Source organism: Nycticebus coucang, chromosome 7 (assembly GCF_027406575.1).
Source record: "Nycticebus coucang isolate mNycCou1 chromosome 7, mNycCou1.pri, whole genome shotgun sequence".
NCBI lineage: Eukaryota > Metazoa > Chordata > Mammalia > Primates > Lorisidae > Nycticebus > Nycticebus coucang.
Genome location: NC_069786.1, coordinates 105,559,339 through 105,586,938, shown reverse-complemented (window position 1 = coordinate 105,586,938; position 27,600 = coordinate 105,559,339). Strand labels below are relative to the sequence as shown.

General features: G+C 39.8%; 1 protein-coding gene across 7 annotated transcripts in view; it reads left to right on the top strand.

Moving 5' to 3' along the window:
- PLEKHM3 (pleckstrin homology domain containing M3) overlaps positions 1–27,600 on the top strand; it is a 180,108-nt gene that overhangs the window by 73,215 nt on the left and 79,293 nt on the right. For all 7 annotated transcript variants that reach the window (XM_053597635.1, XM_053597637.1, XM_053597638.1 and 4 more), the window contains one exon: positions 13,562–13,755. In XM_053597635.1, coding sequence (XP_053453610.1) covers positions 13,562–13,755 — 194 coding nt within the window. The remainder of the gene's footprint in view (positions 1–13,561; positions 13,756–27,600) is intronic.

Here is a 27,600-nt window from a genome sequence, read left to right as displayed (position 1 = left end):
GGGCAGTGAGGTAGAAGGATCCCAGGGTATGTGACAAGCCACGAGAAGAAAGTGTTTCCAGATGAATTGTGACAGATGCTGATAGGTCAAATAAGATGGGCACTGAGAACTGACCACTGGCTTTAGTAATGTGGAGGTAATTAGTGACCCTAATGAAGCAGTTTGAATGGAGTGGGGGGAGCAAAGGTCTGACTGGAGTGGGTTTAACATAGAATAGGAAGGGAGAAATAAGAGACAAGAACAGACAACTCTTTTGAGAAGTTTTGCTACAAAGGGAAGGTGAGAGGTCAGGAGTAACTCAAAGGGAAGTGGGCTCAAGTTAGGCTTGATTTTTTGTTTTAATGTTTTCTGTGTTGATGTGAACTATCCAGGAGAAAGAGAATTGCCAGAATGTTAACAGTTGAATCAGTGAGAAGGACAGAACATGTAGATGGTAGGAGGGTTTGGCCATTGCTGGGGACAGGGAATAAGAGAAGCGGCAGTCAGGAGATGGGGGCCGGAGGGGAGGTGGATGTGATGTTAGGAGCTTATGGAAGTTTTCTTCCATTTACATCAGTAGCTTTCATCAGATTCTTTGATTTCAGCATCTATGATCTTAAAGAGTCCAGGTCACTGTGGGGAGTACTTTTATCTTCCACTTAGTAGAGAAAACAGGGAATGATTGCAAAGTCGCTCTGTCAGCCCACCTGCCTACAAACTTCTGCATCCCCAGTCCTCACCGTCCTTCCAGCCACGGCAGAACATTACTTCTTTTATGGAAGTTTATTCCTTTAGCCTCTGTTCATGGTCTTAACTCCTCCCTTCTCCATTATGATTTTGCCAAATCTTACTGGTCTTTGGCAATTTCTGATTGTCCTGGACTTTGCTGGGCTAGAGCGTTTGATCAGGTGGACCACAGCCTCCTTGGATTCTGCTGCCTTGGCTTTGTAGACAGACCTCCAGATCCCCTCCTCCTCTGACTCTTCTTTTTTAGTCACCACCTCTGATTTCTTGTCCTCTGCCAAAACCTTTAATACTGGGGCTCCGTAAAGTGCATTTTCTCTCTTTTTTCTCCCCATTTTATACACTTTTTATTGGGTTATTGCTCTTCCTTCTTTGATTTTAACTATTGGCGCTCTTATGCTGATGATACCTACGTTTATCTCCAGCTCTAGTTTTGCTACTGAAATTGAGATCTGTTGCTTCAATTGCCTAATGGACCTCTCACCTTTAGTCTTCAACCTAGTACCCTTCAAGATACATGAATTAGTTTGCTATATTGTACAGTATTTCAACCATTGTGTAAACAAGGTAGTAGAATTTGGCAAGTTTAGGAATCTAACTCCCAGAGTGGAACTCTAGGCTTAGGATTCTGTTACAGTCCTATGTCTTACACACATAACAGTAACATAATTCTGTTGCTTGTTATTACTAGAAGCATTTCTGATACCTCTGCCAGGATATTGTGACAAACATCTGCCTTGAAAGAATTTTCTGTGCAAGGTGCTTCATATATAAACTACTCTTTTAATTGATAGTTGTATTTATGGGGTTCAGTTTAAATCAGGGTATCCATCATTTCTTTGTGTTGGGAATATTCAAAATATTTTAGCTATTTTGAAATATTCAATAAATTATTGTTAACTATAATTGCCCCTACCATGCGGTCAAACACTAGAACTTCCTCCTTCTAACTGTATGGTTTTACCCATTCATCTCTCCTTACCCCTCCCCATTATACTTCCTAGCCTCTGATAACCACCATTCTACTCACTACCTCCATGAGATTATTTATCTGAGTGAGAGCATGCAATATTCGTCTTGTTGTGCTTAGCTTATTTAACATAATGACCTCCAGCTCCATCCGTGTTGCTACAGATGATAAGATTTTATTCCTTTCTATGGCTGACTAATATTTCATTGTGTATATGTATCGTGTTTTCTTCATGCATTTATCCATTGATGGGCATATAGGTTGACTCCATATATTCTTTCTTTTGGATATATACCAAGCAGAGGAATTGCTCGATCATACGTAGCTCTCTTTTTATTTTTTTTTGAGAAATATTCTATTGTTTTTCACAGTGATTATACTACTTTATGTTCTTACCAACAGAGTATAAATATTCCCCTTTTTCTATGTACACACCAGCATCTGTTATTTTCTGTCTTTTTCACAATAGCCATTTTTGCTGGGTTCTGATAAGATCTCATTGTGGTTTTAACTTGCATTTCTCTGATGGTTAGTGATGGTGAACAATTTTTTATATGAATGTTCTTTGGCCATTTGTATTTTTTTTTGAGAATTGTCTATTCAGATCTTTTGCCCATTTTTAAATCAGATTACTATTATTATTAGTAGTACTATTATTTTGCTGTTGAATCGATTTGCTTATAGGTTCTGGTTATTCATCTCTTGTTGGATGGATAGTTTACAATTATTATCTCCCATTCTGTAGGTTATCCCTTCCCTTTGTTGATTGCTTCCTTTGCTATGAAGAAGCATTTTAGCTTGATATAATCCCGTTTGTCTATTTTTGTTTTTGTTGCCTGTGCTTTTGAGGTATTACCCCCCAAAATCTTAGCCCAGACCAAAATCCTAAAGTGTTTCCTCAATGTTTTCTTCTAGTAGTTTCATAGTTTCAGGTCTTACATTAACGCCTTTAATCCATTTTGATTTAATATTTCTATATGGTGGAAGAGAGGGATCCGGTTTCATTTTTCTGTATATTGATATCCTGTTTCCCCAGCTCCATTTTTTTTTCTTTTTTTTAGACAGAGTTTCACTATGCTGCCCTTGGTAGAGTGCTATGGCATCACAGCTCACAGCAACCTCAAACTCTTCGGCTTAAGCCATTCTCTTGCCTCAGCCTCCCAGTAGCTGGGACTATAGGCGCCCTCCACAACACCTAGCTGTTTTTTTGTTATTGTTGTCATTGTTGTTTAGCAGGCCCTGGCCAGGTTTGAACCTATCAGCCCCAGTGTATGTGGCCAACACCCTAACCACTGAGCTACAGGCACCAAGTCTCCAGCACCATTTTGAAAAGATACTATGCTTTCCTCAATGTTTGTTCCTGGCACTTTTATCATAAAAGAGTTGGTAGTAGGGCAGCACCCGTGGCTCAGGGAGTAGGGCGCCAGCCCCATATACCAGAGGTGGCAGGTTCAAACCTGGCCCTGGCCAAAAAAAAAAAGAGTTGGTAGTAAAAGTATGGATTTATTTCTGGGTCCTGTATTATGTTTCATTGATCTATGTATTTATGACTTTTTATGTCACCTTGCTAATAGATGTCTGAGACTTACTTTCCTTGTAACTGTGTCACCTGAGAGAAACTTGGTAGGGAAAGACCTGTCACCTACCTTGAATCTTTGAACTCTAAAACAAACGTGAAAATTGTGAGTAGCCAATTGGCTTATGTCCTTTTCTCTATTCCTGGGTCACTCTGTCATGTTCTACCCAATAATAATCCAAATCATCACTGTTTACAAAATGCCTCATCCTAATCTTCCTCAGCATATAACTTTGACTCCTACATCAAGGAAAACAGTGAAGTTATGAGCTATGAATGTGAATATCTGCAAATCTGTATTTCTGCTTCTGCTTACGGCTTTCCCTCCTATCTTAAGAGAAAGAAGAGCCCCTCCTCTTGTTCAGTGATCATCCTTCCACGTGTACTCCAGATAGTTTTATTCATCTAGGGAGTCCCTGCTTATTCTGCCAGAGTGACGAAAGCACATCCTCCCTGGTGAAAGCTTCTTTTGTTGCTCCCCACTCTATCCAGCTGCTGCCCTGCTGCCTCTGTCCTTCATGCCACCGTTGTGTCATGCATGGGTCTCAAGAATTGCATTTCTTTAGAAGTTAGTAGCAGGAACTTGGAGTTAAATAAACATTTGACCAAATTATGCCTCTCCCTCTTATTAGGTGCTCGATTTTTGGGGACAAATTACTTGAATCTTCCTGAGCCTCAGTTTTCTAAACTGTAAAATGACCCCAGACTACCTGGGTTCAAGTCTTGGCTTTGTCACATGTTAGTTGTCTAACCTGGGGAAGTTATTTGTGTCTCTGTGTTTCAGCTTCCTGATATGTAAGATGAGAATAATACCTTGCTGGGTTCTTGCTGGTTAAATGGATTAATGCATGTGAAGTATTTAGAACTATGCCTAGCAAGTAGTATATGCCAAATAAGCCTTTGTTCTTTTCATCATTCACACATTTACCTCAGAGAGTTGTGCAAATTGGGATAGTATAAGAAAAGTACTTAGCAAATGACTGTCATAAATAAATGGGAGTTGTCACTGTTTTCATTATCATCACACCCGCATAATAATTGGTAGCTTGTCTGTTTTCCCTCTCAAGGTGAGGTGCTCCTGCATGGGCAGCGTGTCTTAGCAGAGTTCTGGCTCATAGCAGGTGAGCAGGAATGTATCTTGAATAAGTGAAAGAATAAAGACTGTCAGGGGCACTTCAAACTCCACGTGCTCCACATTAGTTATCATGCTCACCAAATGTTCCCCGTGGAGCACACTGTCTGCCTTGGGGCGTGGTCCCACAGTTACCACTGCGAATTTCAGCTCTCAAGGTCATGCTCTTGACGGCACCCCCAGGCCCTCGGCATCACTCGCCTCCTAATTGTGTTTCCTGCCTTTAAGCCCTGCCCCTCTGATCGGTATATTTAAAAAAGTCCTACTCTGGCCTTTGCACCTTAGTTTTAGGTTCTGTGCCTTTAGGATGGAGATAATAATACTACCCATGTCATAGGGTTGCTCTTTGCCTGGGTGAGTGATTCACAGAAATCACATACAATAAGCATTCAGTTAAGGTGAGCTTTCACTGCGGTCATATACACTGTAAATACAATTCTCTGTGCCCGACGTGCAAGCCCTCTGTGATCTCGTGTCACCCGCAGCCCCTCCCCACACTAATCTCTTCATTAAGATCACACGCATCCTTCCTGTCTCCTTGTCAGGCCACGCGATTTCACACCTCTGGGCTTCCTTTTGCCCTCACCTACTATGGCAAATCCGGAAACCCAGCTTAAAACCTTATTTCCTCTCCTGTTTCTTCCCTTCCCCTCTACCAGACAGAATTATCATTCTCTCCTCTGCTTCTTGTACTTGACACTTTGAATATAGTCTATAAATATATTTGCCATGTGCATATTAGATAAAAATTGTATTTAGAGGGAAAGAATGCTCATTGAGTTTGCTTTAGAATGTTCCGATTAATCCACTTGGAGCAGAGCTCTGACAGCTGGGAGAGGTGCTTAGAGAGGGAGTGAGCAAGGCAGGTCCAGCGCAGACTGGTGGCGCTGCCAGCAGGACACACACCAAATGTGAATGAGAAAAATGAAAAAGCAAACATGGCCTACGATGCCATGAAATAGAGGAGGAGATCCCGGTCTGTTTGCAATGAGCTCTAAAAGCAAGAGAGACTGTCAATGTAGCCATCATTCCCATCCGACATCTTTCCATGAAGCAGAACGCTGGGTTGTGGTAGCCATTCAAATAACTGGATTTGATTGTGAGAGGACAGGTGGCCGATGGAAGCTCTTAGGTCCACTCACTTTATCCGTGTTGCACATGAGGAAAATCTCCTTTGTCAGACCACTCCTTCCCAAGTTCTCAGTGACCAGGGAAGATTTTAAAGCAAGAATAGAGCTGGTTGATTTTATCTGGATCATCTCCCACTGGCATTAGGTTACTATATTCCATTTAGTCTAATGTCTGTCTGTCTGTGCTCAGACATCAGGGTTTAACTTAATGCTCCTAATTGTGAGGATCAATTCAGACCTATCTGCTTCCAACACCAGACATCATTCTGTTGGATCTGCTTGCTGTCCTTAATAGCAAGTACGTGACTGGCTTGAATGTCCATTTAAAAGAGTGAAAAAATGGTTTTGCAGAACAGAATGAAATCTGTCATCTTAAGTACTTCCTTGTCTGCCCTCTGGAGTATTAATAATCCTAATTATTTTTAAAGCAGGATTTCATCTATTTTCTGGTGTTATCCTGCAGATTGAATTGAGCTCCAAGATTACATGAAGCAGCTAAACCCGCTCCTCAAATTCTATAGCCATTTTCTAATGAAATTCTCTGTGAACATAACTTCTCTCTAGCCCACATTAAAAAATATTAAGCATGACAAAGAGGTGGTAAGGAATTCAAACAGCCCCAGCTCTTCCTAAATACTTCCCCTTATGTGTGCTTTAGAAAAAATTTAAAGTTTTGTATCCTAGCCTGAATATTCACATTCCATTTAGCCAGGGGTTTTCCATGTTACATAAACCATTTCCTATCTCTACATCTTGAAAGGCAGTCAAGGCAAGCTCTATTGCCCTTGCTGAGCCAGAGAAAAGCTCACTGGTGGGAAAAACCACTTGATCAGAGTCCTTTGGAGATTCTGAGAACAAATTGTAATTAAACTCAAGGTTTCCTGATTTCTCCCCCATTACCCAACAGTGTCTGTTTTAACAGAACTGAGAAATATGGTTGGGATTGGTTTTTATTAGGAATTTGGCTATGATTTTTCACAATAGAGATGGGAATAAGTGCTGGAAGGAAATATTTTAACAAAGCAATAATGATTATTTTACTATGAAAGATTAAGGATTTTTTCCCTTCTGTTCTTTATTCCCCACATTTTCAAAAATGTGATTGTATTACTTATATAATTTTATATACTTTAACTATCACATATTCTTTTTACAAAAATCCTTATTAGAAATGAACTTTCTTAAACTACCAGAATTATAATTATAAATGATGGTTCTAGGGGCTGGGCATGGTGGCTCACGTCTGTAATCCTAGCACTTGGGGAGGCGCAGGCGGGTGGAGTGCCTGAGCTCACGGGTTCAAGACAGCCTGAGCAAGATCAAGACCCCATCTCTAAAAATAGCTGTTGTGGCAGGCACCTATAGTCCCATCTACTGGGGAGGCTGAGGCAAGAGAATCAGTTGAGCCCAAGAGTTTGAGGTTGCTGTGAGCTATGACTCCAGAGCACTCTACCGAGGGTGACAAACTGAGACTCTATCTCAAAAAAATAAATAAATAAAATAACGAAAGAGAATAAAATGTATATAAAAAAATTATGGTTCTATCTTGTGATAGATAACATCAGGGTTTAATGTGGTAAGGGAGGTTGTTTTCTCTACATGCTTTATACTGCTATATTTTATTGTTGTTTTTTGAATATAATATACTTTCACAAATTTTAAAATACATTAAGTGAAAAAAGGCATGTGTACACACATAAGTAATCTCTTGCACTCATCTCATTCTCCCCCCAGGCAGCCAAAATATTCCTTTCCCGTGTGTCCTTCCAGAGATATTGTCTCTACATGTGTTTTTTTCATACAAAAGTGGTAATAGGTAATGTGGTATTCACCCTGTGCTCAGGGAACTTTGCATTTAGATCATAAAACTCTTCCTGGGACGTTTGTCATTTTTATAGCTACTCCATATGTCATCATGAATTTGTCTAACCAGTTTTTTTTTAATGGATGTTTAGATTTTTCCAGTCTTTTGCCATTATAGATAGCTAGTCAATCAATAACTTTATATATTATTTTGAATATAAATTATTTCATTCATGAGCAGGACTATCTGTAAATAACTTCCTGGATGTAGGTGTATACATTCATGTGTGTGGATACCACCAGTTACACTCAGTGAGGCTTGTATGTTCTGTTTTTACCTCGTGTGTATAGGCACCTTTTTTTCCTTGGTGCCAGAATATCAGCTATCAATTCTGTTTCCTTTTGCTGCCTCTAGGGGTCCTTTCCCTTTTCTTCTTTATTGATGCCAAGTGTGTTATGAATTTAGACACAAATAACTAAGCTGTTAGAATTGTGTCTAAAGCGGAAATGTGTGTTTAAAAGTCAGAGTCATGGCTGGAGCACTGTAAATTACTCATTCATTTATTCAACAAGTATTTTTTGGATACTTAATTATGCTCACTGCTCTAGGCACCGTGTGCTGGGGACATGGTTTCTGCCCTCATGGATGCTCCTACTCTGGTAGAGGAAGGAAGACAATAAACAAATACACAAATAAGTGACTTTTAGATAAATGAAATGTTAGTCAACTTTAGTTTTTGTTTTAAGTTAAAACCAAATGGGAGTCTGCATGCTAATGTACTGCCTAGTATCTTTATAGGTTAGTCTCTGTTTGCAGCCTACTGGCTTGAAGATAGAAAACTATCACCTCTTTTATAGAGTGATGAGCTAATAATTCTGGTAGAGTAGTTAAAAAATAAAAAGGACTGTGAATGTCAACAATGCTAAAAAGCAGAGAGCTGAATATTTAGAATTATGAGTTCTGGCTCTAGTTCTGCCATGAAATGACACAAATAAGTCACTTAAGCTCTCTAGGTAGATTAATTCAGTGTTTTTCAAAGTGTATTCCACGGAGCATTAACAAATTCTATACATGTTATTAGGTGTTACTTAAAAGGGCCTCCATAGGAGAGCCACACCTAGGCCATCTTTATGAGAATTGGAAAAGGGCCCTCCAGGAGAACGCAGCCAGAAAACTCACATCTAGGCAGAAGGATGGAGAAAGGTAGAGAAAGATACCCTTTCCTCCAATTGCTGAGTGGGGCCCAGGCTCCCACACTTTTGCCCCCACCCCACACACTGTGTGTAGCATTGAATAGCTGCCCTGTCTGTAGTCAATAGGTTTGGGAAGTGGCTGAGTTAAGCAGGTTTTCTTCAGTATAACATGTCTCAGAGTTTTATTATAATATGCTAACATAGGCTGGGTGACTCACTCCTGTAATCCTAGCATTCTGGGAGGCCAAGGCGTCTGGATTGCCTGAGCTCACAGGTTCAAGTCCAGTCTGAGCCAGAGCGAGACCCCGTCTCTAAAAATAGCCAGGTGTTGTGGCGGGCACCTATAGTCCCAGTTACTCGGGAGGCTGAGGCAAGAGAATTGCTTGAGCCCAAGAGTTTGAGGTTGCTGTGAGCTGTGACACAACAGCACCCTACCAAGGGTGACAAACTGAAACTCTGTCTCAAAAAAAAAAAAAAAAATGCTAACATGCTGTCCTTTGAAGCACCAAGAAAAGAAAGTGATGTGTGCCATATTTTTTATTGGACCTCAGAATGACTTTTTGTAGGACTAGTATTCTCAGGAATGCAGGTTGAGAAAAACTAAACTAGGTTGTCTTGACCAGTCCTTGTTATTCTAAGCTCATGTTTTCATATGTTTTATTCTGATGCATTTTCCTCCTTTAATAATAATGAAGTCTTCACTACCACCACCTCACCACTACCTTGTTTCCAAGCTGAGGCCTGGGCTTAAACATTTCCTTTGCCCTATTATTCTCTCACGATGCTGCAAAGCTAAGCAACATTTAAGAACTTTGCTTTTAAGAGGTAGCTGCCTTCCAGCATAACAGAAGATGTTATGTTAGAATCTATACCAATGACATACTAATGACATAATGACACTTAATGTTCAAATCAAATGACATATACCGTGTATTTACTTATAAATAGCAGATTTGGTCATTATTAGTTTGTAGCTAATTGTAATGTGATTGTGCTGTTTTCTCCAACTCCACCTGAAGGTGGGGGGTGGGGAGCCCCGTTTTCCTCCTTCTCATGTTTTTTTAATCTCATAGCTTGCAGTCTGTAAAGGGAGAATCAGTTCACAAATCACAACACATCCATAGCTACAGAATTGAGAGGAGTTTGGGGGAGAGTTTTATTTTTTATTTTTTTATTTTTCAGACAGAGTCTCACTCTGTCACCCTGGCATCATAGTTCACAGCAACCTCAAATTCCTGGGCACAAGCCATCCTCCTGCCTCAGCCTCCCAAGTAGCTGGGACTACAGACTCCTACCATAACTCCTGGCTAGTTCTTTTCTATTTTTGTTAGAGATAGGGCCTCACTATTGCTCAGGCTGGTCTTAAACTCCTGAACTCAAGCAATCTCTACCTGCCTCAGCCTCCCAGAGTGCTGGGATTAAATGTGTGAGCCACTGCACCCAGCCAAAGTTGAGTTCTTAAATAAATTCATTTATATGAATAGTATGAGTATCATTAATAAATATTAAACATTTTTTGGTATAATGCCAATAGGCTTGAAATATGAACGATTGGCCATGTAAAAACTGATTCTAATGTGAATGCAGTGGATTAAGGAAAAGAGAACCAGCCAATACCATTCATTTTTAAAAATAAAAGAATCTGTGGCCTATCTATCTGCACCTGACTATGAGCTGAGTTTTTATTTACATCAGAAACAGCACTCAGGCTTTTTACATTTTCCATAATGTCTTTGGCAGGAAGCAGGACAGTAGCTGTCATCTCTTCCCTGGAACATACTCAGTGTTCACATATAACTCATTTTATCAACAAGAAAGAAACTCACATAAACTTTATCACCTAAGAATATCACTGGCTTTTTTCCCTAAGTAACTTTATAAAAACATTTTCTTTTTTAAAAATGCTTCTTAATTACATCTGAGTTTGAAAGCAGAATCCTCATCAGTGAGGATACAGTGCTCTCTTTTGCAAAAATAGCATTTCATGCCAAATTTTAGTTCTCTCAAAAATTCCCTCACTGGTGATAATGGTTGGTTCTCAAAAACTAGAGCATGTACTCAGCCTTGCTGCCAAAAATGGCTCCTTGTGGCAGGGATTTGTCACATGCTCAGGCGGCAGCAATAACTATGTGCTCCGTGTGCTTAACACCTCTGAGTAACTTGGGAAGGCAGTGCCTTCTGTGTTGCTGAAACTAGCTCTGTTTTTGTTTCTTGTAATTTCAGTTTATGAATACTGATGTCGGTAGCTGCCCCATTTGTCTCACTGTTTTGACTATGTCCGTAGAAGATTTTTTTTTCCTTTTGGGCTTAAGTGCCACCTGAAGAGAGAAGCCTTTTAAGGCCTGGGAGACTGGTCAGTGCCCTTTGTCCCTCTGTTCACCTACTAAAAGGTAGCATTGTTAACCTAATTCAGCAGAGCCCTGACTCCATATAAACACCACTCAATAGAGCCAGAAAGACTAATTGAATTGTACAATACATCATTTTTTGGCAACAGTTTCAAGTGGATTGTACTTCATTTCCCTGAACGCCATCAGGTTTTTCCTCATTTTAAGATATTTAAATATAGCAAATATTTAAACATTATAAATAAAATATTTAAACCCAATTCTATCTTTTCCCACTTAACTGTGAGCTCCCTAAGGAAGGGCCCTGCCTGTTTTATCCTCCTCTGAGTGCCTAAAGCCTGCTACAATATCAGACATGCTCCTTTGTCTATATGCCTGAAAAATAAGAGGGAGGATTGTTTATTTAGTCCTATCACCTTTGAATAACTGTTATTTCCAATCTTATTAAATAGTTGAAGGTTTTGACTAAAACTAGGTGCCTCTTTTTGACCTGGGTTTGCAGACTGTAGGCTTCTCGAAGTCTCTAACTCTAACTCTGCCAGAAGCCACAGGATAATACCATGTAACAGCTGCCTCAAAATTAATTCTTTATAAGGAAAAAAAAATACTTACTTTTTTAATGATGTAATTTTTGCATTGCTATAAAGGAACATAAACTTTAGTATGAGCTTTACGAAGTTAAGAAAATGATAATATTGAATTTCTCATATATGTATAAGAAATTTGTATTTTTAATCAACACACAATAGCTATACATCTAATTATCCCATGTACATATTGAGGGAGTTTTCTGTTTGTGCCTGCCAGTTACACTCTCCTCTGTCCCACCATTGTCCACTAAGTGAATTTGTATTTATCTTCTAAACCCAGATCCAGTATTGCTTGCTTGGCCTTTCCTGGCTCCTAGCCCTCTCCTGACCACACAGTTGATTTCTTCCTCCCTTAAAGTTCAAATAGGCCTCATCCATAACTCTTTTATACATGCCAGAAGTTACACGCAGTTTTTGGTTTGTTTACTTCAGAGATAGGGCCTCGTTCTGTTGCCTGGGCTGAAGTGATCTCCTTGGCTCAAGTGATCCTTCTGCCTCAGCCTTCCAAGTAGCTGAGACTATTGGTGTATACCACCATACCTGGTTAATCTTTAAAAAACATTTTTTGTAGAGACAGGAGTGACAGGGGTCTCACTATGTTGCTCTCGCTAGTCTTAAACTCTTGGCCTAACACAATCCTTCCACCTCTGCCTATCACAGTGCTGGGACTATAGGCATAAGTGTATTTTGAATATTTGTCTCTTATAATTAATAGGGAGCCCTTCAAGGGTAGGAACTGCATTGTGTTTGTCTTAATATGCTTCTAGCCTAGAGTATAAAACTTAGTAGATTTCCAATTTTCTTTTTAACAAGCAGGGTTTTTGTTGTTGTTGTTGTTGTTTTAATGCTGAAATCCAGCTTTGCTCCTAGAAAGGTGTTAGTGGAAACTTTTATGTGTATCACCAGTCAATCTATATCTCGGTGTCAGTGAACTGATACGTAGACATTCTGTAAAATTTCCCACGTTACTGCATTATTTAAGTTACTTCCTCTATATCTTTGATGCATTGTGTTTCCGATGCACTGTTTATTTCACTTAATGGCAAGACATTTCTATTTTTTTATTATTTTTTATCTATTTATTTTTTGAAACAGAGTCTTACTCTGTTGCTCTGGGTAGAGTGCCATGGCGTCATCATAGCTCACAACCAACTCAAGTTCAAGCGGTCCTCTTGCCTCAGCTTCCTGAATATCTGGAACTACAGGCACATGCCACCACTCCCGGATGATTTTTTCTATTTTTAGTAGAAATGGGGTTTCACTCTTGCTCAGGCTGGTATTGAACTCGTGAGCTCAAGCAATCCACCTGCCTGGGCTTCCCAGACTGCTAGGATTACAAATGTAAGCCACCACACCTGGCTTAGCAGCACATTTTGAAATCAACTTCATGATCTTTGTTATTTATTACTAGTAGTAGATATAGAGTTGTACGGATGTATTGGCCAGAGTCTGCCCAAGTTCTAAGTTGTTCTCAGAAGAGCAATGCCTTTCTAGTTACTGAAGCAGTGTATTTAGCCTGTTTTCTATTCTAAACGTATTTTTTTTTTTAGGATATCTTTTTATTCCTTTAGAATTTTGTAGTATGTGCATAATTTACCTACTTTATGAAAGTGGCTACTTTTAAAAGGTGTTATGGAATATGCATATATATTATGCACATATATATATTTAAGTCATTTTTAAGTCAGTATTGGCTGTTAAGAGGGTCTTGATTCCTTTTTTTCTCCTGTCTTTTTATTTTAGAAATAATTAAGATTCACAGGAAATTACATAGAGAGTAGAGAGAGATCCTGTGTACCTTTCGCCCAGTTTCCTTCATTGGTGACATCTTAGTAACTACAGTACAATATACATATTTTAAAAACCCCAGGAAATTGGCATTGTCATAGCAAGTCAGCATAGCCTGTGTCATTAGCTGAGTTTCTAGATATAAGAGAAGGAAGCCAAAATTCATGTTTCATTCAACTATGGGCTTTTTCATATGGCTCTGTTCGGAAAATAATTTTACTCTGATGTTAAGCTATGAATCCTACTTTGAGCAGATATGGAAAGCTGGGTGATTCGGCAGAACTGATTGATGAAGCTTGTCTTGTAGGTGTCTAAGCAGGCCAAAGAGTTCCTGGAGTATGTGTATGAAGAGCCCCTGATCGACATCCAGCAGGAGAACCCCATGCTGTACCAGCACGCCGAGCCCCTGGCTGCCGTGGTGCGGCTGCGGCAGCGGCTGAAATCGCTCCGAGCCTATTTATTCAGCTGCCGGGCCGCGGTGGCCGAGGATCTGCGCCGCAGGTAAGAGTCATAAAAGCCAGACAGCTCCGGTTTGTTTTCCTTTCCTGCCCTGGGAGGGTGGTTAGATGATCTCCAACGCCCTTTCCAACCCTGACCTCCTCTGATTCTGCCATTCTCCCTGTGCCTTCCCACCACAGGCCTCCCTCTGGGCTCCTCTTAGACTTTTTCCCACAAGGTCTTCTATTTGATTGGGTGGAGCAAAATGAAAATAAGGTCTCAATGTATCTAAAGGCTTTGAACTGTCAAGCGAGTGCCCGGGAAGGTGAAGATTTCTCTAGCCAACGTGTTAATTTAAGATAATAATCACGAGAGTATCTTCATTAGTTACTTATGCAGTGTTTTATACTTTTGCCAATTTTAACTCCTGTTTATTATCAGGAAAAATAAGCATGTTTGAAATATTTCATAACTAAAAAACACTTTCAATGAGAAATAAGTAGGTGGTTATTCAGATCTTACATTCCATACAAAAAGAAACACCCTAACTCGTAAATGATGTAGGCAGGAGAGCCAGGATTAAAATAGGCCCGGGACTGTGCCTTTTCATTTTACAGTTGGTGCAGTCAGCTTTCTCATAGCTTAGTGAGATCGTAGCTCATACAACACACAAGTCCAAACCAGACTCAGACCTTCAAAATAAAATCAAAGTCAAAATGTGCTTGCTCTCATAAAATTCCTCCATTTACAGTTAGGTTTTATGGGCATTTAAAGTCTTACCATTGACATACACGAACTAGCTTATACTTGAAATGATTGTTGACTGTGTTCCTAAGTCCCTAAAAATACCTTTTTATTTTTTTGTTTTAATAGAAATGACCAGCAGCATACATTAGTCATGTTATATGTTTTCGGAGGTAAGCTTACCTGCGTAAGAACCTTTGGAAAGTATGAAAGTGGTGGAGTTTGCAAATTGATATCAGTTAGATCCAAAGACACTGACATAACTCCAGGTATCTGAAGAAGACATTTTTAAAAGAACCAAATGTGGATAGTGAGGGATACATAATTATCTACACAGTCTCTCATAAAATAATAATGAAAAGGCAGCTGCCATAAAGTAAAATGCTTCTCAGTGGTAGTCATTCTACCACCAGAAAGTGGGTAGGATTTATTCTTACAAAGTTTTGGTAGATTTTAATTTTAAAAAATCAGGACCTTCCTTGGAAGACAATAGAATTATGTGTCTCAAACTAGTTTACCAACTAAACTAGATACAAGATTTTTGATGTTCCAAGTATGTTCGTTCCATTATTTTCAGTACCTTTTGGCTCTGCTCAAAGCTTATTTTTCTTCTGCTTGTATTTTTAGATGATTTTAATATCTACACGTGGGAATCATGTTAGCTACCTTTGTGGTGTAGTGTTTTGCTTTGGGTAAAATATGCCAAATCAGGATACATATTTAGAAATTAAATATGAGGTCTTCTCATATGGATGACTAAGAATCCCTACTCTACTCCAGCAGTCTGGTGGTTTACCACCATGTACTGCGCCTTATGGCCAGACCACCAGGAAAAATAAGGAAGTTCTGCAAAGAAGATACTCCCAAAGCCATGAGGATGAAGCCAGTAGTCTTTTGTTTTCTTTTCTTTTCTTTCTTTCTTTTTTTTTCCCAGTTTTTGGCCAGGGCTGGGTTTGAACCCACCACCTCTGGCGTATGGGACCGGCACCCTACTCCTTTGAGACACAGGTGCTGCCCGCCAGTAGTCTTTTTACTTCCTTTCATTTTTCTTTCCTGAACTTATGCCTGGCTGTTATATAATACAATGCTTGGCACAAGGTAGGTGTTCAATTAAGAATAGAATGGATAGATACAGAGGGAGGGCGGGATGTATATTAGTTGTCACTTTAGACACTGGCAACCATTAGTTGTCACTAGCAGCCCAATTTGGGAGGAGGAGTCATCTTCAAATTCTTCTTCTTAATTCCCTAATTGTAAGTTAGCATAGTGTTCAATCCATTTAAAACAAATAAACACATGAATGAAAGAGCAAACAAATCAGTCAAAAAATTTAGTCCTTTCTGTTGCTGAGATAGCTCTCAGATTTTTCCTTTTTCACTTCCAATACACCACCTTCTTCAGAATCTCTGGACTATGGCAACATCCTTTTAACTAATCTGTCTAACGTTAGTTTCTTCTCTCTCCAGTATAACTTTTGCACTAGATAAATTATTAAAGGACAAGTATGGAATTCAAGATCTGTCCAAATCTAGCTTGGTATATTGTTTTACTCTCTGAAATGTCCTGCAAAAATTATTAACTCTTCCCTCAGCGTATTGTGTTGTGTTAAATGAGTCTGCGTAACCGATTTAAAATAGTGCTTGTACATAGGAAGTACTCACAAATGCTATTATTATTATTAATATTGCTTTCTTATCCTAGACTCTTCTTATATCTTGCTTTAAGTCTTTTTAATATAATGCTTGACTTAAAAGCCAAACCCTGATGTCCTTTCTGCTAGAATTAATCCCCTTTTCCTGCTACTGTGTCAGGAGAAGAGTGAGCGAAGGGGAATGGGTTGCAAAGCCAGCTGGAGCTGAGGCTGTAGTTCCTACGTATACAATGCATACTTATCTGTGTGGTTGTTTCATAAATTAGGTAGAGAAGACACTCCTTGAAAGCAAACGGCGTAACATTGCTACAGAAACTTAAAGGAGGCACATGGATTTCTTTTTAAATTTTGTTATTTTAAATTTTCTATACTTATAAACTTGTTAAAACAGTATTTTACATCACTATTTCTTTTCAACTTGGGCCAAGAAAAGAATGCCAGCAATAAGCAGTACTCTTACAACTCGGGGGGCAGGGGTATAGGTAAAGGGGGACTGGTCTTCTTGTATTATTTCAAATCTTTTTGATTTCTTTTGAAATGTAACTAGCGAAATAATCTCTAAGATATTTTTGGGGGTGTCCATACTTTCTGGAGCCAGATCACTTACTATCAACTTTCCCTTCTTCAGTGTTCATGAAAATAATCATAAATACAAAGCAGAACTGTTGTTCACCTGTTATGTTAAAATTCCTGGTACTATTAAATGGGATCTGACTTCTTAAAAACAAAATTAGCCAACAATACCGTTAGAGGTGATAAGTTTATCCAAAATCAATATTTAAGGTTCCCTTTGTTTTGCCTGAGAATATAACATCTAGAGTGGGTGCGGTTTAAGCTATGGGGGGAACATGCTGGGCACTAATCTCACATATCCCTGAGAGAAATCACAAGAGGGAGGACTTGATGGGTAGTAGGGGAGCAACAACAACAACAAAAAAAAAATGCAAGAGAATCCAGTTCTTATCTAGTCCTGAAGGCATTCTCTCCCTGCCTGGTTTCACCTCAGTGTAAGAATGGCCATTAATCTCCAGCAAGTAGGCCCAGCATGCTGAAGGCCTGTCAGCACCATATAAACAGAATAAAGCAAAATGTTAATATTGCTGTCGTGAGAAGACTGAAGATGGACTGATTAATCGTATTGGCACTCCACCGCCCGGGAGCCGACTTTGGCTGTCGCCTTATTAGGGAAGTCGCAGTTTGCTTTTAGGCCTTTCATTATGATGACGGTCCGGTTTTCGTCCTCACTGTTTTTGTTATTGTTGTTAAATGAACACCTTGTTCTTGAACCCATACAGCAAATCTTGACTGGCAGGGGTGATTAGTTTGGAAAAAGTCAGTGTCCTCCCTGAAGCCTAAAATGTTTACAGTGCTGACAATTCACTGTTTCTGAAGACTCCCAGATGGTGGCCTTACTGAATGAGTTCAAGGCCTAGTTAACTTTTCATGAGATGGATTATTTACAGTGTCCACACATGAATGTGCACGAAGAACTCTATGGAAAATCTTGGCACACATCTGGCTCAGCAGCCATCAGGGTAGTCTTTGGGAGGGCATTTTAAAAAGAGCTAGGTATATACCTAGTAGAGGAATTAAAAATCACATTATAACAAAGATATTTGTACCAGAATGTTTATTGCAGCCCAATTCCTAATTGCTAAGTCATGGAAAAAGCCCAAGTGCCCATTAATCCACGAATGGATTAATAAATTGTGGTATATGTACACCGTGGAATATTATGCAACCTTAAAGAAAGATGGAGACTTTACCTCTTTCCTGTTTGCATGGATGGAGCTGGAACATATTCTTCTTAGTAAAGTATCTCAAGAATGGAAGAAAAAGTATCCAATGCATCCAGCCCTACTATGAAACTAATTTATGGCTTTGATATGAAACTATAACCCAGTTATAATCTAAGAATATGGGGAAGGGGGAGAGGGAAGGGGGTGGATGGGCAGAGAGAGGGTGATTGGTGGGATTACACCTACGGTGCATCTTACAAGGGTACATGTGAAACTTAGTAAATGTAGAATGTAAATGTCTTAACACAATAACTATGAAAATGCCAGGAAGGCTATGTTAACCAGTGTGATGAAAATATGTCAAATGGTCTATAAAACCAGTGTATGGTGCTCCATGATCGCATTAATGATTTAATAAAAAAAAAAAAAAAAAAGAGCTGGGAAGGGCCTCAGCCCTCTCTGTGTCCTGTCAACTACAGGAACAGTAGGATGTATGTAGAGCAGAGGTCACAGGCGGACTCCTTGAGGCCACATTTGGCTAGCAGACGTGTTTTATTTGGCCTTATAGGGGTGGTCCCCACTGGGTTTTGAAATTGTGAAATAGTTGCCAACATTTAAATCATCAAGAGTTTTCATACACGCAGAAAATGAACCTTTCTGGTTTCTCTTTCCAGCTGTGAGTACGCCGGCTTCCCTCTTTCTTGTGTAGTAGTAGAGACCCGCTATTGATGCCCAGCTTTCTACCGTGTCATTCATAGCTTCTGCTGCTCCTGTTTGTCTCCTTAAACCTAATGTCACTTGGCATATGACACTCTGCTGCCCTGTCTTTCTTACTCCCAGCCCATTTGATTTATTTGTGGTGGCGCCTGGGCCTATAGGCATTTGATGTTTCCCCCCAGATATTTGTAATTCAGTATTAAGAACAGAGTTTGCTGATGTCTCAGATACCAGATCCATAATTCTTTTTCTTTCTTTCTTTCCTTTTTTTTTTTTTTTTTTTTTTGCAGTTTTTGGCTGGGGCCAGGTTTGAACCCACCACCTCCGGTATATGGGGCCGGCGCCCTACTCCTTTGAGGCACAGGTGCCGCCCCAGCTCCATAACTCTTATTTCAGTTGGGAGTTCATCTCAGAAGGTGACAAAAATCTTAGATTTAGTTCTCTTAAAAGACAACCATTAGCTGTCTGAAAGTGGACCTGAAATAACACCAGGTCCACTTTGAAGTTCCGAAGAAGTATCCCAGAGCTTAGGTTAGGCCATTACAACATGCCTCACAGGTAGCAGCAGGGAGTGACCTGAGGGATTATCACCTGGAGCCATGCCCTGCCGTGATTCCTGGTCACCACACCACTAAAGATCAGACCTGGGTTTCCAAATCCCTATGGGGCTGAGAAAAAAGAATAGAGGTGCAAATGGAGGTGGTTTATTGTAGCCCCTGAGGTTAGACTGCCTCAGCTCAGAGCTCACTTCCATCTCTGATACCTTTCAGAGCCAGTTTTCTCACCTAGAAAAGGGAATAATGATAATACCACCTCATAGGGAAAGTCTGAATGTTAACATAGTTAATGCCTGGAGCAGACTGAGTGCTCAATAAATGTTAGCTGCCATGACTTTTATCCTAAGCAGATGATAATTCAGGAGGAGCCAAAAAGTGTGCATGTGGGAAGAGGAAAGAGAAGGGTGAGCCTGGAAGCACCAGAGTCCAAGCACCCTTTGCCACAACTTTCTGTGCAGACCGTGCAGCATTAGTAGGAGTTACAAGATGGGGACACTGGTCCACCAGTGCTGACTCAGCAGGGTCCTTTGGAGACTGTGCCCCTTAATCCCTCAGCATATTTAGTTAACGTCTCACTCTCTAGTTTTCTTTACCTGCCTGTCACTTAAAAACAAACGAACAAAAACCTTCTCCTGCTTGTACTACCACCTAAGCTCCCGTCTTTAGGCCTTCCTTTTACTGTTCCAATTCTTGGAGCTGTCTGTTTTCTCTTAGCCCACTCACTCACTTTACTTGCACTTGGCTCACACCATGGCTTCCTCAGGTCTATTTCAGTTAATCATGGCATCATTCTCTTAGTTTCCAATAGGTCAAGCCTTGGCATTGTCTAAAACCTTCACTTTAAGGTTCCCTAAGAGCTAGTCTCATCCTTCCTTTACTTCTCATTCTCACTGCCACCCCAGTCTCTATCACTTTATTTCCATAATTTCTTAACTGGGTGTCCTCACTCCCGAAACTCCCCTCTTCAGTCCCCTAAAGCAGCGGTTCTCAACCTGTGGGTCTTGACCCACAGGAACTGTATTAAAGGGCTGCAGCATGAGGAAGGTCGAAAACCGCTGTTCTAAAGGATAAAGCAGCACCCTTGAGTGGGTGTTCCAGGAACTCTGTCATCCAACCCTGACCTACATGCACAACTGTATCTTCCTCCTGCTCCCTGTGTATACCACGCTACCAACCAACATCTTCTACTGTGTTTCTGGTACAACACAGCCACCCCACTGCCCCACCCAGCCAAAGTGACATACTCATTTCCCTGACTCACCAGCAGCCCTCTCGTCCTCCCTACTTAACTAAGCTACTCTTACTTTAAGGCCAACTTAAGTGCTGCCTCCTCTCACCTGGGATGATCTTTTCTCTGATCTCTTCCACTGTGATCATCTAGACCACTCTTTTGGCACCTATGTGGCTGAATGCTTTTTGTCTCCTTATGTATATATCCTTTCTTGCTGGCAAGATTGGAAGACTCTTAATGGCCAAAATTATCCTATTTTCCCTTGAAACCTAAAATAGAAGACGACACATGGTATCCATGCAATAAAAATTTGTTAATAATTATAATTATGTCATCTCATATTTGTAGAATATGTAAAGATAATATGATTTTAGCACATAACATAAAATACTTGTACTCATGAATTTTTTGAAATAAAAGAGAAAAGCAAAAAAGGAGATAAATATGATTTTATCAATTTCAAAGTACTTTCTTATAAATATATTATTTGTTCTTTACAGTAGCCTTTCAGATAGGTAGGGCAGATGATATTTGGGAGAGAAGAGAAATCATCTGAGAAATACAAGTCAAAGTCATAATGAGATATCATCTCACCCCAGTTAGATAATGGCTATTTTCAAAAAGACCAAAAAAACAAAAAATGCTAGTGAGGGTGTGGAGAAAAGGGAACACCCATACATTGTTGGCGGTAATGTGAACGAGGATAGCCAGAGTGGAAAACAGTATCGTACTTCCTCAAAAAAATCAAAAAAGAAGTACCATAAGATCCAGTAATCTCACTACTGGATACGATGTCAAATGGAAGTCATTGAGGGAGATCAGTCTGTCCAACAGATAATTGCACCACATTTATTATAGCACTATTTACAATAGCAAAGATGGACTCAGTGTGAGTGTCCATCAGCAGATGAATGGGTAAAGACAATGTGGTATTTTTATGCAATGGAATAATATTTGGCCATAAAAACGAATGAAATCCTACCATTCACAGAAACATGGATGAGCCTGGAGGACATGATGGTACGTGAAATAGCCAGGCACAAAAAGAAAAATATTGCATGTTCTCACTTTTATATGGAAGCTGAGAAGTGGATCTCATAGAAGAATAGAATAATATTACTAGAGGAAGGACAGATGGAACAGGGATAGGGAGATGTGGTTAACGAACACAAAAATATAGCTAGAGGCCCAGCACAATGGCTCACGCCTGTAATCCTAACATTCTGGGAGGCCAAGACAGGAGGATCGCTTGAGCTCAGGAGTTGGAGACCAGCCTGAGCAAGAGTGAGATCCCATCCCTATTAAATATAGAAAAATAATCCATGCATTGCGGCAGGCACCTGTAGTCTTAGCCACTCAGAGGCTGAGGCAGGAACATTCCTTGAGTCCAGGAGTTTGAGGTTGCTGTGAGCTAGACATAAAGCCACGGCACTCTACCCAGGGTGGTGACAGAGCAAGATTCTGTCTTAAAAAAAAAAAGAAAACAGCTAGAAAGAAGGAGAAAGCTCTAGAAAGTTCCAAAGTGCTGTAGGATGACTTTGGTTAGCAGTGACATATTATATATTTTCAAATAGCTGAAGAGCAGATTTTTAATATTCCCTACCCAAGGAAATCATAAATAGAGGTGATAGATATGCTAACTACCCTGATTTGATTATTACACATATGTATGTATTGAAATACCACACTGTACCCCATAAATATATATCATTATTATGTGTCAATTAAAAAGAATACCTTTTTAAAAAAGAAAGAAGAGAAAGAGCTGTGACTGTGAGATGCAAGATGACTTGCCCAAGGTGACAAAGCTGGTCAGCAGCAAAGGCTGCCCCAGAACCAGGTTTTCTGATGTTTAGATCACTGCTACTTCCCAGAACATTTGCACTGATAATTTAAGAGGAACCATTTTTAATTCTCATGAAGCTTTGGTTGAGGTCATCTAGGAAAACTGGAAGGAAGGCACACGGTGGTGTCCCTCCAGTGGGGAGACAGGATTGCTGACCTGGGCACTCTAGGCTCATTGCTGAGCTCAATCAGCCATGGGAAACCAGGCACGTCAAATGCTGCAGTGGCAGCACGTACGTTTTCTCCAGGTCATCATTTGCCAAACCTGTCCATGTCTCAGATCTGCTAACTTAACAATGTGTAGAGACCTATACATTGCCTTGTATTTGTCTTTAGCCCAAACAGAAATGAAAACAAACATAACATTACCATCTATTTCTCACCATCATTTCTTATAAGAAACACTAAAACAAAGACTGCCTCAGAAATCAAGCAACTTTAAAATCATGTAAATTAAAAAAAAAATCATTCTAGTATTTTTTTTTTTCCATTTTACCTTGGACTACTGAAAACATCACCAAACTGATACCATCTGTTTGGTCCAGCTTGTCAAGTGTATTTTCTCTTTTGAGTGCTGACATGAAATGTGGTCTGGAGAAATTTATGTGGATGCTTCAGTATTTCCCATTCTCTGTGATAAAAGGGTGACTTGGGGGCCTGATAAATCCAATGTTCCTATTATGATATAAATTTAAAACTAGTGTCTCCGCAATACTAGTTGGAGGCAATAGGCAATATTAAGTTTATTTTCTTAGTTGCATAGAGTCAGTTCTCAGGAAATGCTTGGTCTTACATGTTTGTCAGGCTTAGTCCATTCTGAAGCAATTTAATGGCTTGACTTGGGAGTCTCAAAAAAATACCAAAACCACCTTATCCTAAAATTTGCCATTTTTATTAACACTATTTATTCTATTGAGTACCAGAATTTCATATAAGAAACTTGTGTGTGTGTGTGTGTGTCCTATCAGACTCTCTTTGTTGCTTCTTCCAGGAAACTTCAGCAGCTTGCTCAGCTCTTAGACCAGTCCCCCAAAATGTCACTTGATTTACAAGACTGTCTTCCCACTCCTTTCCTTGGGAGCCCAGACAAAAAACAGTCTTCAAGTTCACTGGTGTCCAAAGATTGAAATGTCCTGAACATCTTATAACATCCTCAACTTAGTATGTTCAAATCTGGCTGCCCCTGCTACCCTGGGGCCCCACTCCTATTGCAAACTGCTCGTCCTGCGTTCTTTCTCGTACTCGCCATATTCAATCTATCAGCAGACCCTGTCTGCTTCAGCTTCAAAATATATCCACTGGTCACCACTTTCACTGTTACCACTAGGGCAAAAGCCGCCGCCACCAAGCCACCACCTGGATTATTGCAGTAACTTTGCTCCTGTTCCACCTTTGGCCCCCTTCTGCCTGTTCTGAAGATTATAGCTGGAGTTAATGTGTAAATGAGATGATGTTACTCCTGTCCCAGACTATCTAATAGCTTCACCTCTCACTCCAAGTCCAAGCCAGTCTCACCCCCAGCTATCTCCCTGCCTCATCTGCCATGACTCCCCCCATTCTTTCCGTTCCCAGGCACCCAGGCCTTTTGTTGGTCCTTGGACACACCAAGCAGGCTGCTTCCTGAGTTTCTGTATTTGCTGTCCTTTCCCCAGATAACTGCAGATCTTGCTTCCTAACCTCCTTTAGGTCTGTGTGCAACTGTTGTTTTAATGAAGCATCTTTGACCACTGTATATGAAATTGCAGTTAGCATCCACCTGCCTCCCCACTAGCACACACAGCTCTGTCCTCTCTCTGTGCTTCTTCCCATGTTTCATGGTATTTTGTTTTTTCTGTCTCCCTCTTTTAGGCCATCATGTGTGAAGATGGTGGTTGTACTTTGCTCAACCAATGCAACCATATGCAGTGGTTCTGCTCTCCCTGCTAGATGTAAGCACAACAGTTATGCATTTTATTTTTTAATTTTTTTGCAACAGTCTCACTCTGACACCCTGGGGTTATACAGTGGCATCGTCAAAGCTCACAGCAACCTCAAACTCTTGGGCTCAAGCAATCCCCATGCCTCAGCTTCCCAAGGAGCTGGGACTACAGTTGCCTGCCACAGCGCCCAGCTAATGTTTTCTATTTTAGTAGAGAAGGTGTCTCACTCTTGTTCCGGCTGGTCTCGAACTCCTGGGCTCAAGTGATCCACCCACCTTGGAGTGCTAGGATTATAGGCGTGAGCCACCATACCTGGGCAAGATTATGCTTTTCATCTGTTTTGCTCACTTTTGCGTCCCCGGGCCTAGAGCTATACTTGACACTGAGTGGGGGCTAATAAATGCTTGCTGAATAAATTAATTAAATGAATGAAATAGATTCATTTACCAATCAATTACCAAGATTCTGCCCAGTCAATTTGGCCAAACTTATTTTTTCCTTACTATAAAAGAATACTGTTCAGCATAGGAAAAAAATAAGGCAGCCTCCCATTATCCTACCACTTTGTGCATGTCCTTCCAGACCTTCTTCTCTGCAAATGGTGATTTGTGCTATTAAAATGGTTTTATATCATATATACTATTTAATTTTTAATTGTACATAATACATAATAGGTGTATATATTTATAGGGCACATGCGATGTTTCGATACAGGAATACAATGTGTAATAATCAAATCAGGGTAATTGGGGTATCATCACCTCCAGCATTTTTCATTTCTTTGGTTGGAATTATCTTGATTCCGTGTTATTTTAGAGTACATCATAACTCATTGTTGACTACAATCACTTTTTTGTGCTATAGATGTTGTTCATTCTATCTCACCATGTTTTTGTACCTGTTAACTATCCTCATTTTATTCCCTCTACTGACTCCCCTTTCCAGCCTCTGGTAACTATCTTTCTTGTACATACTCTTTGAAATTTGGTCATTTCACTTAGCATAGTATGCATATCTTTGTGTGTGTGTGAGAGAGAGAAAGAGAGAATATCTTTTTATACCAGTAAATATTTATCTAAAGGATCATGACTCACTGAGTGAAAATAGTGTTTTAATGTGTGAACATATCTATATGTCACTGATCTTGGAAGAAGTAAATGGGGCTTGTTATTCAGTGTACTCAGCAAAAGATTGCATGAGCAATCTAGTGCATGCAATCTAATCATAAGTGAGCTGGTAAAATCACTTCATACTAACACCTTTACTCTGCTTACCCACCTCCAAAAAGTCGGATGTATTAGGTGAAAGAATTGTCTGATACAGACAGAAAAGATTGCATGTAATTGTGAGTTGAATACAATTTATTTAGGAGGTTAGTTTATTAAGAATGTGTCCCTTAGGGTAGACTAACTTTTTTTTTTTTTTTTAAGTTTCCATACACAGCATTGAAGAGCAGCCTAATTCTTTTTTTTTTTTTTTTTTGACCAGGGCTGGGTTTGAACCTGCCACCTCTGGTATATGGGGCCGGCGCCCTACTTCTTTGAGCCACAGGGGCCACCCAGCAGCCTAATTCTTTTTTTTTTTTTTTTTTTTTTTTTTGTGGTTTTTGGCCGGGGCTGGGTTTGAACCCACCACCTCCGGCATATGGGACCGGCGCCCTACTCCTTGAGCCACAGGCGCCACCCGGCAGCCTAATTCTTAACACACAATCTTCACAGACTGGAACTACCTATGAGGTGTATCTGATTAGGAAAATCTGACCTCTGAATGCTCAAAGTTGGTTAATATTTAATTTTTGAAGAATAAGCCCACTTTAACAACATTAGCCCTCTATTAGTCTCATGAAAAACCAATACATTTTCAAATTTGTCGATAACACTTCTTCAAACTCTAAATGAATACAACTCTTCTTGTTCTCTGTAAGACTTAATATTAGCCAGACTTTCATGGGTAGTTTTCAGGTTAGCTAATTAAAAATGCTATTAGCTACAGTTGGAACTTTCGGCTTATTAACAGATTAGCTGCAGATTCTATCAGGACTCAGAATCTACTAAAATACAGGGTGTTATTTTGATAGTTTTTGATGGCAACCACTCTTCTCGTTCTACTTCAAGAATTCTTCTTCCCATGAATAACTTCCAAAAGTATGGTTTTCAAGTCATGTGTCTTCCGGATCTCCTAACAGCTCCTCCCCTTTCCTTTGTTTTCTCCAGAGATCTTGTTCAGCAAATTATGTATACCAGTATAGCACTGTAAGAGGGAGCTAGCTACAAAAGTTTCATTCACAACTAAACAGATTAAAAACCTTTGAAAAGGAACTCTGGAAAGTTATATATTAATTTTGTTAGACTACATGCATACATAGTTTTTTACTTATGAGCGATCGTTCAAATAGCTTGGAAGTGATTTTGTCTTATTCAGAGATTAAAATATACATAAACTCTCTAAAATCACTTTCTGAGTGATAAATTTTATTGCGGGAAAAGAGTTATATTCTTCCAACTATAAACACCTTAAACATTTGAACTAGGATATATAATAGCTGTGATATAATCTGTCACCTTTATAATAAGACCCCATGATGATCACAACCAAAATTACTTCCCAAGAATTTTCCAAGGCTTTAGATTGTTGCTAAGAAACTTGAGCACAATTTCTGAATGATCAGGTAAGAGAGGCCCTTATTTCCCATAACTATCTGCCAAGATATAATATCTGGTGCAATCTTGCCATTTTTTCAGCCAATGAGTTTAGCAAAATGAGGTGCCTAGAGAAATGATTGAAGCTTGTTTCTTCCACATGGGCTGCTATCAAAATATCTGCCTTTGATTTAAAATTGTTTTTCCATTAGCTTGGAGCATGGCTAGACATGAGTCCTGTCCACATCTAGCCTAATGTAACTATTTCAGGAAGAGTTTGCAGCTCATATCAACAACACCAAATTGCTTCTTCCTGGGATGTTTCCTAGGGCTTTCTGCTGACGTCGGCGTGGGTGCATGTGCCCTCTAAAGAAGAGACTCTCATTACAAATCACCTCCCTGGAACGCATATTCTTTATGGTAATACTACGTAAATAAGCAGTTTTCCTTTTTAAACTACTCTTTATGCACTTTAATACACATTCTTTCTTTAGACGCTTATCATTTAGAATCACATCTGGAGGTTTGCTTTTGGCGTCGTGTTTTCATTTTGAGTTCTCGTGTGCAGGTGTGTGGGTGTGTGTATGTGTCTTATGTTGTGAGTCTTTTTGCTGAAGCCTGTCTAACATGAGCTATTCTCTTTACAAACTTTTTTTTGTATTTTAATCCTTGGGTCTTTAAATGCCAGTTTTGCATCTCTAGGAACAGAGCTTTAGGAACATGGAGATATTATTAAATCTGTCAGAATCTTGCAAAGGATCTGCCTACCTCCGAGCCTGACCCACTCCCTTTTCTCCCATGAGCATTAGGGCTTGCTGGGAGCTGAGTTGAAAGTCCTCAGAAATTAGTCAAGTTAAATGAGTCTT